The sequence below is a fragment of the Micropterus dolomieu genome, linkage group LG21, assembly GCF_021292245.1.
Source record: "Micropterus dolomieu isolate WLL.071019.BEF.003 ecotype Adirondacks linkage group LG21, ASM2129224v1, whole genome shotgun sequence".
Lineage (NCBI taxonomy): Eukaryota > Metazoa > Chordata > Actinopteri > Centrarchiformes > Centrarchidae > Micropterus > Micropterus dolomieu.
This window is the reverse complement of record NC_060170.1, coordinates 18,809,537-18,828,458: the sequence shown is the minus strand read 5'-3', so window position 1 is coordinate 18,828,458 and position 18,922 is coordinate 18,809,537. Positions and strand designations below refer to the sequence as shown.

The following is an 18,922-nucleotide window of genomic DNA, read 5'->3' as shown; positions in this document are numbered from 1 at the left end:
TGACAGAAAAGTGTGGCCATCACACTGTCAAGGAAAGCTGTAAAATTAATCAAGCACTTATGTTACTCCAAAATGATATCTTAATATCTGAAATAGACGGACAGATAAAAGAAAATAGAAGTTTATTTATAATTGGAGAGTCCTGCTGGGTCTCCCTTTAACTCAACTGGCCTGCTTGTCCCTCCCTGTCAGGCAAGACTGTATGTGTGTTTGTGTGTGTGTGTGTGTGTGTGTGTGTGTGCGCGCGTGTGTGCGTGTGTGTGTGTTTGCGTGTGTGTGTGTGTGTGTGTGTGTGTGCGCGTGTGTGTGTGTTTGCGTGTGTGCGTGTGTGTGTGTGTGTGTGTGTGTGTGCGTGCACACACATATGTTCACATTTTGTTATTGGGACAGCATATAAACTACAACATGTTTAAGCTATGTCAAAGCAATGTTGTAAGGATTAATTATGTAAGGTGCAATAGTGTGTTCCCCTATCTGTACATTCTGATTGGATACCTTGTTAAGTGTTTTTGGCAAATTTCAAAATAACTAATTGAGCTTTAGTTAGAAGAACGTAACTGAGAGAGAATGGGCATACGGAAATGAAAAATTACAACTTTTCATTACAAAATAACCCCTTTTAATGGGCTGAACATTTGAGATTAATATTAAGAAATAGATTCAGACTAGCCATGTGTTGAAGCACAGACAGGCAGGATTAATGATGTGGGGAGGGGTGTGTGCTATGTAGTTACTCCGCGACTTGGTGTATACTTTAGAGATTCCATACTCACTGCAGACTGCTTATGGAATGTTTGTTTACGTGCACATTTGTCATTGCAAGCCAATTCTGTCATTGTGTGTGTTCTGTGTATGGTATATGACAGTTTTGATGTGCAAAACATCCACTTGAGCCCCTCCTCGGCTACACTCACACACATACTCATGCTTGCTTACTATACATACGTACATACAAATCCAATTCATTGTCTTGCATGTCCTTGTATAGGAAAGTGGGTGTGCCCCTCTTTTTGTTTAAGGTGTTGGCCTAAACCTCAAGTCTACCCCAACAGTATTTTCGTAGAACCATGTTTTCATAGGCTGTCTTGGGCAATAACAGTCATTGCTATAATAATAAGACTAATACTAACACTTGTGCCATTGTGTTTCAGAAAAGGCCTCACCCTCAGTGCTATTTATGCTGACTGGCTCGATCAACCGGGAATTCCAAAGGTATGAAGAGTCTGGCTTTCTTTCTGTCTGTTGTTAGTTAGAAAATATAGAGTTTGACTGCTTATATATATGCTATCTATATGCTATATATTTATATATATATATATATATATACACTGAACAAAATTATAAACACTTTTGTTTTTGCCCCCTTTCATCATGAGCTGAACTCAAAGATCTAAGACACTCTCTATGTACACAAAAGGCCTATTTCTCTCAAATATTGTTCACAAATCTATAAATTGTGGCCACAATAAAAGGCCACTCGAAAATGTGCCATCACACAGCACAATGGCACAGATATTGCAAGTTTTGAGGGAGCGAGCAATTGGCATGCTGACTGCAGGAATGTCCACCAGAGCTGTTGCCTGTGAATTGAATGTTCATTTCTCTACCGTAAGCTGTCTCCAAAGGAGTTTCAGAGAATTTGGCTGTACGTCCAACCGGCCTCACAACCATAGACCACGTGTAACCACACCAGCCCAGGACCTCCACATCCTTCATCTTCACCTCCAAGATCGTCTGAGATCAGTCATCCGGACAGCTGCTGCAACAGTCGGTTTGCCAAAGAACTTGTGCACTAACTGCCAGGAACTGTCTCAGGGAAGCTCATCTGCATGCTTGTCGTCCTTATCGTGGGCTCGACCTGACTGCAACTTCGCACAGCCATAGAGACACACCTGTGAGGTGGATGGATTATCTCGGCAAAGGAGAAGTGCTCACTAACACAGATTGTGACAGATTTGTGAATAATATTTGATAGAAATAGGCCTTTTGTGACATAGAGAAAGTCTTAGATCTTTGAGTTCATGTTCAGTTCAGCTAATGATGAATGGGGGCAAAAACAAAAGTGTTGTGTTTATAATTTTGTTCAGAGAGTGTGTGTGTGTGTGTGTTATATGTATATAATATGTATGTGTGTGTGTATGTATATATATATATATATTATTTTTTTTGACAAATTCAGCGTGTATCTCCCCATGGTCCACTTGCTGTCTGTTCTCTGTGTGTGCTGAAAAAAAACATTCTGGGTTTGTACAACCCTGGCTCTGTCAATGGGAAACAAAATGTGTGGCTTGGACCAAGCCACAAAACACCATTCCAGACATTCTAGCCACTGTTTGTGTGTCAGGTAACTATAATTACTTGCCCATGGACATTCAGCTTACGTGTTACTCTAGTTCACCAAGATATGTTGTTGTTGCTCTGGGGTGGTGTCGTTCTCTCTGCATGTTAGCTTCGTAGCAGCAACAGTAATGTTAGTTACATTACTTGATGTGTTATTATTCAGTCTTTATCATGTATTGTCATTGTATTGTATTTCTCCAAAATCGCATACCCCACCTTTAAATAGATATAAATTATATTATAATTATATATATATACATACACAAACACACACACACACACACACATACATACATACATACATACATATATATATATATATATAACAAAAAAAAATATATATATATATATTTTTTTTTTTTGTTGTTGTTGTTTTTGTTTGCGAGGTAATAGCATAGCAACATAATAACACACAGCTACACAGCTGTTGTTTAGGACATTGATGCTGACAGTAAGAACACTTCTTATTTAGCACTTGTTGTGATCCTTTTAATAGCTGGCACATGCTTGCATTGGGCCATAATTTCATAATCTTATAGGAGGCTCACTTTAAGACATCCAGACCACTCCCACTGTAGCTATCATTGCTTTACATTTTAGTCAATCCTTAAGGGGCAACACAACATCACTTTTACTTCAGTTTGCTTTTCATTCTTCTCAGTCTTTCTGTCCTGCTTTTTTTAGCAGACAGTAATCACTTTGTGTTTACTGACAACTGCACAACATTCAACAACCTGACTGGCTTCACTGTACAAACGCAGCCTGATTGGGTAGATATGAAATCCACATGCCAAGAGTTATACTGACTGTAGATACCTGAAGGTTATCATTCTTAATAACAAATCAATATGGTTTTAACGTCATTTCATCAAGTAGACTTTATTGTAGGTACAGATGTTGTGTTTGGATCCAGTTCAAAGGAGGCACTCTTCCACATATTTACAGGAACCTTTTGTGTTTTTGGGAAGGAGTGTGCTCTGAGCTTTTGCTCTTTGATGACAGGAGCGGCGTAGCATTTGTTTCAGTATTGCACAGCTTTAAATAGCGGTGTAATGACGCTCTCATAATGAAAATTATGTCTCATATTAGAAGTAAATAGCTGTAAGTATATAAATCCTTCAGCTTAAATGAAGTGTGACTATTAGCCAGTAGGCATTTTGAAACTGCTAAATGGTGATGGCTTTCATAAACAGCATAAAAACTACCAACATATTTGTTGTTCAACTTGAAGAAAGTTTTTTATAGTCTCTTTCTTAAAAGATACAGCACCATGATGACATGTTGATGATGAACTTAAATAGTTTGTCATCACTGGCTGTTTAGTAAGTACTGCTACTTCTTGAAAGCGCTAATCATGCAGTTAATTATATTATAGTGGTGTTGAAACATTATCATCATTTTTGTTGCCAGATTGTTTCTGTATCTTGACAAGGTGAGCAGCGCTGCTCTGTCTCTGACCTTTTATTGGGATAGACCCGCGGTCGTAGATACTAGGATTGTAAGGCTACACACACTCACACAATCAATCCACTTCAACAGCTTCTTCAATTCTCACATCTCCATGGTAACTGATCTTCATTACCAATGTGTGTATGTGCATTTTTTGTGTGTCTGTCTTGTGTTGCTGTCTGGGAACCTGCACCTTCTAGATTATGTGATGATGTAACTGGAGCCTTTCGGGGGCCTCTGGGGTGGGAAGGACACCGTGGAAGGACTGCTATTTTCTCACACCTGATTGGGTGACAGCTAGAGTGTTCTTGCTGAGGTTTTTTTTTTTTTTATGTTCGGTGTTCCAGGCAGATCGATTGAAACCTTTTACAAATGCAAGTGCTTGTGTATTATGTACAGGAGGCACAAAGACATTTTTAAAGTCTCTCTCTCTCTCTCTGCCGCTTTGTCTCTCTCTTTCTCCTCTCGGCTGCCTATCCACCACTTGACAATGTGCTTGAATTGGAGAAAGGCAGGAAATGGTTTGGCCTAATAATAAACAATGACATTTACCGATCCCAGAGTAAGAGATGGAATGGGGACTGCCGGCCTATTTTAGTCCTCAGAGTCTAGATGAGTAAGCACTCCCTTTGGGATGATGGATCTAGGCTGAGATACTTTGTTTAAATAAAGACTGCCCTTGATTCACCAGAGCTTTCAGCCTTTCACCTTCTTCTAACTCCTATAACTTACGTACATCAATGTTTTGTCTTTTTTTGACTGGATTATCAATAAATGCCTTTTTTGCGATCAACTGTCACAGACTGATAAAACATGATTATTTAAACTGATTTACCTAGTATTTAAACACTTTGATGTTTACTGTTCTTCTAGACAAAAAATAGGATTCAGATTTACCTCAAGGTAGTAAGCCTGAGCATCCTAGAAAAAAATCTTAATTGGCTGATATGACAAAGAGTGCTAATTACTGGAGCTCAAACTTTCTTTGTTGAAAATCAGGGTTGGTAACGTAGGCTGTAGTACCATAATGCTTTTTGAGTATAGCGACTCAACTTTGTTTGCAGCATTAAAGACTGAATGCTGCCAAATCCAGAAAGTTGTCAGAAAGTTTACTATTTTTGATCACATTATTTTTATGTTCAGTTTTTATTGAGGAAAGTTTATCTACAGTTGTTTGTAATAAGGCAGTTTTAAGTACTGTTGAATGTGTTGGTGTGGAAAAAATAAATATGTCTATACTCAACAAAGCGAGGTATTGTTTTGTTACCAAAACTCTGGTACTGTCTGTCATTTTTTATGGGATTAAGATAGATAGATTAAGAATAGATTCTAAAGGACATTCATTCTTATAGATAACCAAAGGGTGGATCAATCGCTGGAAGTTATAGGGTAAAATCCTCAAGACTAAACTGAATGAGGGATGTGATTTATTTGTTTCTCGTGCGTGTTTATGAGTGAGAGGTGTAATTTCTGAACTTCTACACGTAATCTAATATTGATTCACTGGAGAGACACTCAGACGAGGCGAGCGGGACGAAGAGACAGTTTGAAGTAGACTAAAGCCTTGCTATTCAGGGAAGGGTAGCTGAGATCTAGGCAGCAAAAGAGCTGTGTGTGGTATCCTGTTACACAATGCCAATTTACTGCCTCAACACTCACTACATTCTATACAGCCCACTCTAACACCTCCCTCTCTCAGTACCTCTCTGTGTCTGCCTCTCTCTCTCCAGCCTTGGCTTCTACACGCACCTTCATGCTATTTCTGTTGAAGTAATTGTATAATACACAGAGAGTAGAAGTACTGAGGCATGCAGTTATAGTATTGAACTTTGTGTGTGACTATGGTAACGCTAAAATTGCTGCATGTGTGTGCGTGGGAACGTATATTGAGTATGTATCTTAGATTGTATGAGTACGATGTGTCGCTGCTGCATCGGTCTTGTGTGTGTGAGTGGTGTGACATTACAAACACATTGCTTCCATGCAGTCCTGTCTGTTTTCTTCCCCACACACACACACACACACACACACACACACACACACACAACCCTCGCCGTCATTGCTCTGATATGTGATTCACATCACTTAAGCAGTGGCTCTGCTGAAAGCCTTAATAAGGTTAGAGAGAGTAAGTGCTGTGTGTTTGTGCCTACTAGCTGCTCTCTGTGCGTAGGTGTGTGTTTGCATGCGTGGCTGTGTGTGTGTGTGTGTGTGAGATGGTGGAGGACTGGATTTGTAGAGGACTGAGGTGACTGTCCGTCCTGTAGTTGCTAGTAATTGAGGTGATTTTTTTCCTTCCTCTTCCTGCCCCTTCTCATTTCTCTCTTCTCCTCCACTCTTCCTCCTTTCCCTCATCCTCCGGAGTCAATTTGCGAGTTTCCGTCAGAGGAACAAGTGATCGCGCTCCAACCTCCTCGCTCTCCTCCCACCTCTCCCTCCCCTTCCTGCTTTGCTTGGGCTCTCTCTCTCCTTCTCCCTCTCTCTCTCTTCCTCTCTCTCTCACTCTGCCTCTGCAAAGCATTCCACTCTGTCCCGATCACTTGGCCCACGGCTCACTGCTTTCCCTTCTTCTCTGTCGTTCAGTGGCTGTATGAAAGGAGCACCGTGTGGTCACAGGCGAGGCTGGTGGAAGAAGTCAAAGCAGAGGTAAGCACACTCTGTCCTCCTGCTCCTCCTCCTCTCTCTTTCCCAGTCTCTTCTTCTCGTCTTCAGGGAGTGGCAGACGGACTCGGGGGCAGCTCTCAGATTTGAAATATTGCACCCTAAACTGCATGATTTGATTGTCACCTGATTCCCACCACTCTCTTATTCTTCCCTCATTTATTCTGCCACTATTTCTCTGTACTGCTTCCTCTCTGTTTTTCTTTTCTCTGCCTCATTTGCACGGTCTGTTTCACAATATTTGATACCATCTCTTATCTCTACCTCTCTTGCACTCCATCTACCTCTCTCTTGCTCATTTGCTCCCTGTTTTGGTCTCTCCCTCCGTCTGTCTCTGAGTGAAGTGGCACACACAGCGCTGTACATCTGTTGCGTGTCATTCTGTGCTGCCTATCAGATTTCCCGTAAAGCTCCCATGTTGTTCTTAATTGCTTTGCCTCAATTTTCCAATTCCCCCATTTATCTGTCTTTTTAAGTAAATTTGAACCAGACATTTAGAGAATACTTGTCAAATATGGTATAATAATAATAATAATACCTTAAAACAAAAATAATACTTGAGTGATTTTACATCTTAGAAATGACTCGTCCACTTTATGTTACTAGACTACCTCGCTTTGTTAACATTTCGAACTGTACTGTGACAGTGTATTTATTCTGAGACATAAACTAAAGTGGAGAGGAGATAGAGTTTGGCCTTGATAGTGATTGGCTGTTTAATGGAGATCTATGGTGAAGGGAGTTGCTGCACTCCAGGCTCCGTCACAGCAACATACTTTGACTATTACTCTTTTGTCTCAGCCGGCCGTTTGTGTTAGTTATATATGGAGCACAAGTGAGCGCTGAAAGGTTGGAATTAATGTGTGCATGTAAGAGAGAGGGGGAGCTATAGACTGTGTGTGTGTGTGTGTCTACTTTGCACTCTGTCAAAGCTTGTGTATATATGTATATTCCTGTATGCTTTTCCACTTGAGAGATGGAAAGTGCGCTTTTAAGTTTGTTTATACGTACTTTCTTGTATTTGATGTGAACACTCACGCTTTCCCTTACACCCGTTCTTTTTTCCTTTCTTTCTCTGTCATCTCTGTTTCTCCTTCACACTGTCTCATCAAGCTCACTCAAAACCTGCCACTTTGTTGTCTCTCTCTACCTCTACCCTCTCTTCTTTTTCCCGCCTTCACCACCTCACCTCCCACACCCCCATCCTCCCTCCTGCAGGTTGTAAAATGGATTCTCCTCAGTCATAGTCATATGGGGAAAGGCAGAAAGCGGAAGAGAATAGAGCCCAAGGTGAACTACACAGAGGTAGGAGGCACTCTGTACTGTATTAAGACCTCTATCTACCTTTCCCTCTGCTCTACTTCTAACTCTTGGACATGTCCCGTACTGTTTTGGAAAACCTCTGTCTTCCATTCTGTCAGGACCTTCTGCTCTCTCTAAAAAAAAAAAAAAACAATTGCCCAGCGTAGCTGCGATTCTTGAGTTGTGTAGTTTTTAATTTGTCTGACAATACAAATATCCCCAATTCTGTTTATGTGTTGCGTCTGTGAGGACAGACTACCTTGAACGTGTTTAAGTCTGTGTTTACGTTGTGTCGCTGTCCACATATTTAACCTTTTAAGAGCTTGTATACATCACATTCCCTCCACTGTTTCTGTGTGTGTGATCATGGCGTGCATGTGTGTGTGTGTGTGTGTTTGTCTTAACAGAGTGGAAACCATTTAGCCTCGACATTCTAGATTTTGAATCTGGCCTTGAACCTTTGTTGCATCCCTCTTTTTCTTCGCATATTTCCTGTGAAGTCACACTGTTTACTACCTAATAAAATACAAGAAAGTTGTATGAAAATATCCAAAAAGATGGTTTTGTCTGTGTGTAGTGTTAATTAGTATTCTCTAGGGATGGCTAATCCCCTCCACCCACTAACTGACATACACACACACACACACTTGCATACATGCCTGTGTCATTAATGAACGTGCACTGATCTATAAGACACAGAGGGCCAGAAGTCATTAGAGAGACCAGAGCAGCTTCAATATCACTCCCAATATGCTCAGATATTGTAGACTGTTGGAAACATTGCAAAGCCTCTCATTCTTTTGTACAGTACATTATATGGCTCGGATAAGTTAGGTAAGTGCCCTTGGGTGTTTTTAAATACAATTTTGGAAGGAAAGAATAAAACAGTCATTCATTGCCAAGAATACTGTATACATCCAGTGACTTTTAAGGTCTCCAACTTCTTTCAGATTTCCCGTCAACGCTTTTTACCGCAGCTTTCAACAGATGTAATGTAAGCTCTATTCATAAACAAAGGTATAAAGGCTTAAGCTGTACCTGTAGTCCAGAGAGTATTTCATAAAACCTTGTGTTGGAACATGATTTTTCTGGATTAGATTACCTCCAATTCCTGTGACCTGTAGAGTCCGCAGCCAGTGCAGCCCCCTTTAAACCCCTTCAACCACCTGATACATACCGGCATATTTACAACGTACACACACACACACACACACACAAATACACTTACTTCTAAGGGGCAGCAAAAAGGGTCTCTTCCTGTGGGGGGCAGAGAGTGCTGAAATCAGCCTTATGAAAGAATAGCCAATTACTGTCCACTTGGCCATACACAATGAGTGAGAAAAAGGAGGGAGGTACCAATTGACCGACGGATGGAGCGAGGGGTGTGGTGGGGGTGGGGGGTGGTCAGCGTTTGAAGTTACACCATAAAAGCCATCCTGAAAGGAAACACGAAGTGACCCCTCCCCCCTTTCCATCCACCTCTCTTCCCCCTGTGGCCCGGCCCTCTCCTGCTCTATGTCTCCCTCCCCTCCCTTTGTTTCTGTGTACAGAAAGTGCCCCATGGATGGACCAGGTGTATTTTATATTACTCCTTCATGTACTTCAAACGCCAAACAGCCCAATTTCTACTCAACCCCTCCTCTTTTTATCTACCTCTCCTCCCTTTCTCTTCCCTGCGTCTACCAGCCTGTTGCAAGGCTGTAAATCTACCCAGCAGACCAGATCAGCAAAGGAGGAGGGAAGGCGGTTAAAACACGGGAGACAGGAAGGTAGTAGGGGGAATAAAAAGTTGGGATGAATCAGAGATGAAGTAACAACTGGAGCATAGAGCTATGAGAGCGAAATATGAAAAACAACACTTGACTCCTCTGCTGGGCATTTTGTATGCCCTGTGGTTATCTTTTAGATCAATTCAAATTGGAATGGAAACATGTATTCAAGCCACAAAATGATGTACTTGGTTGGAAAAATAGAAAGGGAAAGGGAAGAGCAGAGGATTCTTCAGAGAAGAGAATAAATAGATGATGGAATGACTGTATGGTGAGAAGAGATGAGATGAGAAGATAAAGAGGGGATGAAGAAAAGGTAGAGACGTAGAGAAAAAAGTAGAAGAACAGAATAGAGATTGAGGCAAGAGCTAGACTAGTAGTGGGTTGGAAGTTGACCATTATGAATTCCAGTAAGGTAATGAATCTGTTGCGGGGATTTGAGGAAATGAAGAGAGTGGATATTTGAAGAGATGAGAGAAGCACGCGAGAGATGAAATATTACAGGACTGGTCAGATGATGTAAGAGTGGTTAGGAAGAGAGGAAAGAGATGCCACGGGAGGGAATACAGAAGGGCAGACCTTTAGTGGGCAGGAATTAAGCTGAGCCAGGGTCACATTTAGCGTTAATGACATCATGGATGATTAGGAGATATACACATACTAATATACACACACTCGCCAATTTTAGATGCAGTCTGTGTAAGGAGCCAGACACCCCCCACAGAGCAGCCCGAGGTCTGGTCAATTTAATAGAGCCAAAGTTTATTACCAACTTCCCCTCGTCTTTGTTTCTGTTATGTTATTGATTCACAAGCATCCGACTTTTTTTTGAGGACCTGTGCGTGTGATGAGCGTGCATGTGTCCAATGTGTGTGGAGGGGTCTGTAGGGGGATATTAGTCACGCCCGCTTGGTAATGGGCCTCATTTTGCTCTCATTTTCATCTGCGGTCTGTGTAATGAGAGGGTCTGTCTGCCCCTGCTGATCAGGACAGGAAACCCTGTAGGGGAAAAGAGCTGGGAATAGCGGGAGACCTTGGCCAGCTTTCCTGGGAACAACATGTTCCTCTGCTCTTTAAAAATGCTGATTATAAGTTGTATTGATCTGGGTCTTATATTGATCATCTTGATTCCAAGGTAAAATGCCTCAAAGATGATCAATAGGTGCCATAACATACCTAACCTTTTCCTAAAACCATAAAGTGCAGCTATGCCATTCAATACTGTCAGGGTTCATGGAGTCACTTCACTGCAGAATGGTTTTAATGGCTGACAGATGTAGCATTTCCAAAATAAAAGTAACACGTGCACATACAATGGTCAAAATTAAAATTATATCTATAACTGTTTTTAAAATTTTGTAACGTTACTGTGGTAAATTACCTCCATACTCAAGATTAGTGTAGTTCTTTTCTATTATTTCTGCACGGAATTACAATTTTTGATGCAGTATGACACATCCTAGCGCCTTTGCTGCAGATGTGAAGAGGCTCTGTATATAGAAAGTGTTTACATAGCTCTTCCCCTGGATAAACAAGTCCGGGAAATGGTGTAATCCTGAATTCTTGTCATTCCTGCAGAAATTGTTCTGCACTACACTATTTTTAACTGCAGTGCTCGCCTCTCTGAATCTAAGGCTTTTTTTGGTGGACAATTATTATGTCCACCAAACGAGTCAGGGTTATTTTGGTGGATTTTGAGATCATAATTACTAATAAAAAATATCTTGTATTATTGGTATCGTGATTGTTTGAACCACACCTAATAATTCCAACTTTGGTAATATCAATTTTAGAGGCTCAAACAGCAACATATGATTATAAACACTAAATGTCAACCCAGATTCTGCAGGGAGGAGGACGATGAGTCAGCCTCAATCTCAGTCACTCTGTCTCCTCATTTGCACCAATAACGCAATCTGTACCTTCCTGGTTGATGGAGGGTTACTGTGAAAAGACTTACCATCAGGTTTGTGGCTGAGAAAACATTAACAGGTTTAACAGCCTGTATTCATACTGCTCTTGAAATTGTACTGTGTCATATGTTGAAAACAACAAGATTCAATTTACTTCAGATTTGTCAGATTGGGAGGCAACTTTACAATATCTAGTAGTTAAAAGCGAAAATAATATGTTTTAAAACAAAGGCTGGGGGTTCTCATTTTATACATACTGTAGGTCAATTTTAAGCATTTAGAAAAGACAGTTTGGAGAGATTGAGTTGTACCTCAGGTTTTTAAAAAAATCCGTCACTCAAGATCTATCTAGAATTTCTGAGTTCTAAGTAAAGGATACTGGACTAGATTTAATTATTGAAGGTGTTTCACATCTCATCCAAAGGGCTTCTTTAGTTCAGAACTCAAGAAGTCCTTGACTTTGCAATTTCAAAACCATGACCTGGATGACCAAGAAATCTTTGCTTACATAGCTCAACATCCGCTTACTAGCTTTTTCCAGAGCTTCCAACCACATCTTGCGTCTTCCTCAACGGATTAAGTCGCTCAGTTGTCCTGCAACCTAAGTACATGGTGTATATATGATAACATGTGGGCATATGCGGGTCCATGCTTGTGAAATGACAACCGAACTATCCAGGTCAATTGAGCGAACTTGAGTTGAGTTGAGTGAGACCATGAGATGCAGTTCAGAGCCCTGGAAAAGGCTAGTAAGTGGGCCTTTTTTATTAATTTATTAGTAACTATTTTTTTTTTTATTGGCTTAATATCCAAATTTATTTTGCTTTTTTAACTCCTTAAAACATTGACCAACGGCAACTGTTGTTTTCAAGGTCAAGAATAAATGCATACATCTTAACTGGTCATAGTAAACACATACTAAAAGCGACAACTGCAAAGTGGTACAATCAACTTGTAACAACTTGGTTTCACTCGAGAGGTTTCAGAATTTCCAGTTAACCACTGTTCATTACCGTCATTTTGGGTGTGGTTAGCTTATTATTATATATAAGTATTTCTTAGGGCATTTTATGCCTTTTATAATGAGCCAATAGTAGAGCAATGGGGAACATAATGCAACAGAGGAATCTAGCTGGACACAGAACTCTGCTGACAAACTAAAGGCTCTGAGTTAAAATGAGGATTTTGATTCTATAGCAGCACAGCTATGCCATAAAGACACAGATACCAAGCTCTGTTTTTGGAGATAATGTAAACCAGCGGAGAAATTAACTGAGTTTGAGTGGTGCCTTTGTGTTGTGCTTTGGTGCGATGTAGATAGTTCAGCAGGGGAGCCGATAGTGGTAACTGGAGCCCCTGTGGTAAACAGTGGGAAAGGCATGATCAAAAAGCCTCTTTAGTTGGGTGGGGTTTGCAGGTGGCATACAGTACATTACTCAGCCATAATAGGCTTCTGTAAGTGGAGGATGGGGAAAAAATGCAGGAGAATGTGGACATTGTTTCAGGCTGTGCTGATTTGTAAATGACCCAACAGTCTTGCCTGTTTTTCTTTTGCAATCTGCCTCTTCTTCTCATTTTGTTTGTTCTGAATTTGTCCTCTAAACTTGAAATAAAACATATCCGCTTGGTAATGGTATTTTTTGGCATCTGTGTTGTTGTTGTTTTCTTCGATAAGACATCACCGCTTCAAAGTACACTCGCATTTGGCAATGCGAACTCCACCCCTGAGCAGGACGAGGACACATCACACATCTGGATTTCCTTCATCTCTGTTCTCTCATCTCCAGTGCACTGTCCCCTGGTTTATTCTTCTAGCTCCCCTTTCCTCTCCCCTACTCTTTCTCTCTTACACTTTTTCTTACTTGCTCTGTCTGTCTCTCTCTTTCTGTTTCTCTCTGTGATTTATTGGCAATGAATCAGGGATGAGGGAGTATGCCGGAGGAGATATGGGAACATTCAGGGAAATGGCTGTATCCGGCCAGACTTCATCACATCAGGATGGGAAATGGTCGGAAGAAAAGTGTGTGTGTGTGTGTGTGCATGTCTGTGTGTTTCTAAATGATCAGACCAACAGGGGATCTGCTAAGAATCCACTTCTATTAGCTACAATCCCTTAACTCAGGCTTTGCACATATATTGCAACATATAAATGAAAGAATCCATCCTTTTGCTTTATTGGAATATTTAAATTGCAGTATGGCTGGCTGTGTAAACACCATTGAATAAAATTACAAAGGTTGTCACAGGCAGTTTGTTATGTGTGGCTATATGGTATAATTTTATGGGTCCAATTCGTGTTTATGCTATACGAATTTGCTGTCGTATCTTCATCCTTATCGTTATGGAGGGTTTGTGTGCACCCATCACACTGAGAGCTGTGTTGTCTGAAGCGTCATGCTCCCGATTAAGGAGTACCATGGCAGACTGAATTTAGATGAGAGGTCAAGCAAAGAACGATGCATCGGTTCAGTGGGCTCATTTCTACCCGTATGGTGAGATCTGTCTGGGCTGCTTTAGTGGTGTTTGGACCAATAATGGAGACTTGATGTTGTGAGGCTAAAGGCTGATGTGTTGTTCACAAGTAATGGATTGCCAGATAAACAGGTGGATTTGTGCAGTAACCGAATATGTTAAGATGCTGTGGTGAAGAGGGAACTTAACTTGAGGGTGCAGTTCTCGAATCTACGGGGTGGTAATGGCGCAGTGGATAAGACACATGCCTTTGGCGTGCAACCTCTGACATATGTAGCAATTGTAAGTCACTTTGGATAAAAGCTAAATAAATGTAATGTGATGAACACTAACCTATGATCATGAGATTTGCATAATGACTGAAAGCATATGAGACACAAGAACACAAGAGGCTGAAATGGGTTTCCTTAACACAGTCTCTGGACTCTCCCTTGGGCATAGGGTTAATTAAGAGGAGGTGGAAGTTGCTATGTATGTTGCTCCACTCAATCTGCTACCACCATGAACTGGTCACCACTAAATCCAAGTCCAGTTCAACTTTGGTGACCTGACACCTGAATTCACGCTTTTGACTAATGGCAAACCATCTTGACAGTACAGACTTCGAGGGAACAGAAAGCCCAAAATGGAAACTATCATAGCTCATTAGCTTTGTGGCACTATTTTATCCTCCGTTGTAGTATAAACTGCTCCACAAAAGAGGAAGGTTTTGCAGAGAGTTATGAGACAGGATTTGATGATACTATGTCTTTTGAATAATCTGTGTGAACATATTGTCCCATTAGTGACCGTGTAGCTTACCAGTTGTGAGTAGTGACCAGTCTGTAATAAGTAGCCACAAACGAAAGAATTAATGGATAAATTGATGGCTATATAGATGGACTGATTGGCGGAACAATTGGACCCAATCTTGAGAAATTGCTGTGAACAGGTAGAAGGCGGAGAAAGACAACAGCAGAGAGTCATAAGCCCTATTTCCACGGGACTAATTTTAACAGAAAAATGTTCCTTACCACAAGCTGCCATGCATTCATCCATCTCATCATCTTTTGAGATTTTGTTCCTCTGATGGATCGGAGCTTGCTCTTCCTGCAAGTGGGTCTCCATGCTGTGTAGCGAGACGAGCCTCCTGAATCTGCACCCAAAGTGCTGTCAAAACTTTAATTTATAATAGCCAACACAGTCTCCATTTTTGTCTACAAGGAAAGAGGCAGAGAAAAGGCACTGAGAAAACAAAAAACCTAAAAAACCAAATAAAAAGACCCCAAATCAGATTCCCATGGGACTGATTTTATCACATCATCTCTTTGTTTAGTGAAATGTAGTAGGTTATTTGCAGTGGCATTTTTACTTTTTTACAGACATGGCAGATTCGCACAGGATTAAGATCACAGACGACATCCGCAATTAATACAAATGACTAATTGTCTAGTCCCATGCAAATAGGGCTATAATTATATGCTTGACACTGACATTAATAGATGGGTCGACAATAAGGACACAAAAGCACACACATACTGTACTTTAGCAATAAGATAATAGATTAATGCATTCCCTCGAGTGCACTAGATGAAAGGTACCTCAAGTGTGAGCTTGGACAAAGAGTGACAGATAGTGAAAGGGCAAGAGAGACTGAAAGGACAAAGGGGAGAGAGGGTTAACCCGGGACATCTAAAGAGACAACAGAGCTGGAGTAAAACAACAGATCAATAAAAGTATCTCACTGGCTTTGTCATTTTCTGCAGTAACTGTTGTGAAATGTGCTGACCAGGAGAAACAGATTGTGTGGCAAACAACTGCTGTTTGATTCACCCTTCTCTCGCACTGACGCGGCATCAATAAGCTGTTAATCCAACATTACCTGCCAGTGAAACTTTTCAGTCCACTCGTGTGCCTGCTTGAATAAATGTTTGGGTCTGCACCTTTTTGTTTTGTCACAAAGCTGATGTATTTAAGCTATAAATCCACACACTGCATCTACAGAACATATACACAGCTGTGCGTCCACATGCTTTATTGCACTGGTCACTGGTAATGCTTCCCACTATATATGACTCCAGAGTTTACCCCGTAAAACTCATGCCGTAGAATGACAGGATATAACTGTAAAAACTGACTGTAAGTAAAGTCCACACAATGTCTATAAAAGTGTACATGACAGAGAGAACTGTAGATGCTGTCAGGTCCATTTTGATCCCATTACAAAATCTAGAAATAATAGAAAATTAGACTGTTTTACACTCAATTACTCAAGTTTTTATGCATTCCAAATTCCTGACTTCTGTGCTGATGGAGAATACGTAGTAAAACGCTAGAGGAAAAGAAAGCAATGGGTCAAAATTAAAATGTATCAGCGGTGCAAGTGTTAGAGATGGGAAGATTAATGTGTAGAGATGGAAGGAGAGGAGATGGCTCCATTTGTGTTGTGTTAATGAGTGAGAGGAAGACCGAAAGAAAGTGAGAGGCAGAGTGCCAGTGTGTGTTTGTCTCATTTATCACTCAGCAGCAGTTCTGTTTTCGGGTTCATCTGAAGCTCACAGTCTGTCTCATTTTGTCCGGGGACTCCCTGCAGTCTCTGTGTGTGTATGTTGTGTGTATTTGGACATGTGAGGAGGCGGAGGGGGATATACGTTAAAAGAAGGGTGTAAAGAGATCACCAGTCAGGGTTGACGGACATGACACACCATTTCATGGCAAGCATAGCTGCTCAGAAATACCACTTAGGGCTTCATGACTTGCTGAGGAACGCATGCACGCTCACATGAACAAAAACGCGCACACAAGGTGAGGCAATGAGTTGCAATGGGGAGTTCTGGGGGCGGGCAGAGTGAGGTGTAGTTATACAGAGCAAGTGTAGCTTCAACAGGCTTTTCACTGAAGTGGTCAGAAACAACACACACCCTTGCACAAAGACCCCCCCTCCCCCACTTTTCTGAATCCCAGAAGCATTTGAGTGTCATTAAAGTGCAGCTGTGTTTGTCTTTCCAGCACACATGGAAAACACATCATGGACAAAGAGAGAGAGAGAGAACAGAGCCTGCTGAATATGGCTGCCACAATATGTACAAAAACAAGCATAGCACTTTGTCACTCACACAAATGCACAGTGTTCATTTTGGAGTCAATTCAAACACAAATTTAGGCATTCAGAATAACGTGGTGCTATAAAAACGCACTGTAGCGTGGAGGTCACGGTGTTAAACCTAGTGACACTTTAGCCAGATATTTAGTGTAGAGTCATGTTCAGTACTGGGTTGGGCTGTAAAATGGAGCTGGCTTTCTAGTGGTGGGGAAATGAATCAATGCCTTTCCCATAAAACCTGATTTAGGCGTCACCTCAAAGCTTTCATAGGTACAGTACGTAATGTTGTGTTTGTGTGTCTCTGTTGTGCACGTATGAATGTGTGGCCTGCCGAGTTCTAAAGCATCTGTCTTTCCTGGTAATGACTGGGGAGCCGACAGAGCTCTCAGGCAGCCCTGACGCAAGTATGTCACTTGGCCTAAATACGCTGAAGATAATAGAAATGCACATGAACCCAATAACTAAATGTCTAAGATATCTGACTGTGTGTTTTGGAGGGAGCTTGTCCTTACAGATCCTGTCTGGCTAATGATACCCTTTCCTCATTTATGCTATACTGTCAGTTTTTTTCCCTTTCAAGCTATGCTGCTTTTAATTCTTTCCCAAATCCATGAAGAGCAAACACAAATCAATGGTCTAACCATTATTTTAGAACTCAGATGCGCAAATAATCCTAGACTGATATAACATGGACGAAAGATGTATTTCAAACCAGTCATTTTCTGAAATATGAGTTTATAAGACTGAAGTCTCCATCCTTGCAACCAACACTTTCAGTTTTGAATAGACTGCAGATTATTTTTATGATTATTCATTTTGCCTATAAAATGTCTGGAAAATTGTAAAAATATATATATATGTATATAATATACATCGCAAGTTTGTAAATCCCGAGGTGTTGTCTCCAAAATGTCTCTTTTTGTCCAGCCTTTAGCTTAATTTTGGCCTGTTATAAGGAATAAAGTGCTGTAAAATAGAGGCAAATAAGACAAAAGACAAGTCATAATAATGTGTATTCTGTCATTCACACTGCCAGGGGATGACAACATAGAACCACTGTCTTAATCTTTCCAAAAGTCTGGAGTAATCTAGTATTAAGACAGTCAGACATACTGCAGGCGACAGCTTCAGCTCCACACTCCCCAGTCTGGGATATCATGTGTTGCTAACCTGGATGTGGTCTTATCATAGACTGTCTTTCTGGCTTTTTAATGCAACGAAACAGCAAGTTTTGAATTTCTTTCCGTCTGGTTTTCCCATTGGTGTCTCTCTGTGATGCTCTCTCTTACTTCATCTCTCTCCTGTTTCTGTGGTGTCTTCTGTCATTCTCTAATATCTACCTCTGTTTTCTTCCTGTGTGTATGTAGCATTGTATGACTCCACAGCTGTGTGTGCGTGTCTGTCTGTACAACAGATATTTGGGCTTAGTCCATCCCACATACCTCTGTCAGCTCAGACTGCTTAAACCCAGCCAGGCTGGAGTTCACACAGGAGACAACCCCCCCCCCCCCCTCCCCCCCTACACACACAAAGATACAAAGACGTCTGTCTGCATCCCAAACACATTAACACAACTCACACAAATGCAGAAAGACACGCTCAGAGTCTCTTCCTGAACATGACCTTTCTTTTTGATGGCTCTGGTATGTTAGCCTCTCTCTGCTGTCTCCTCTTCCTTTCTTGTCTCTTGCTGCCGCTTCCCATCTTTCGTCCTCCCACTCTGGCTCGCTACCTCTCTCTGTCAGTGGATCTTTCAACAGCAGTCGATGCTATCGCACCACACTGGAGGTCACCACCAGTGCATGTTTGTGTTTTACCACTATTATTGTTGTCATCCAGCTAAATCCGTCTTGAATGGACGAATCCTAGCTGCGTGTGTGTGTGTGTGCATGGATGTGTGTGAGTGCTTTTGCCTTCGATGTGTCTGCTGACAT

The 18,922-nt window shown here is 41.2% G+C and overlaps 1 protein-coding gene across 9 annotated transcripts in view; it reads left to right on the top strand.

The window, feature by feature from the left end:
- Positions 1-18,922, top strand: part of LOC123959956 (aminopeptidase O (putative)) — a 146,101-nt gene that overhangs the window by 98,266 nt on the left and 28,913 nt on the right. For 4 of the 9 annotated variants that reach the window (XM_046034333.1, XM_046034336.1, XM_046034332.1 and 1 more), the window contains 3 exons: positions 1,152-1,212; positions 6,373-6,435; positions 7,564-7,755. In XM_046034333.1, coding sequence (XP_045890289.1) covers positions 1,152-1,212; positions 6,373-6,435; positions 7,564-7,755 — 316 coding nt within the window. Of the gene's footprint in view, positions 1-1,151; positions 1,213-3,989; positions 4,037-4,300; positions 4,735-6,372; positions 6,436-7,563; positions 7,756-18,922 lie in introns of those variants that run through there. The other 5 variants (XM_046034337.1, XM_046034338.1, XM_046034340.1 and 2 more) reach the window with 5 other exon arrangements.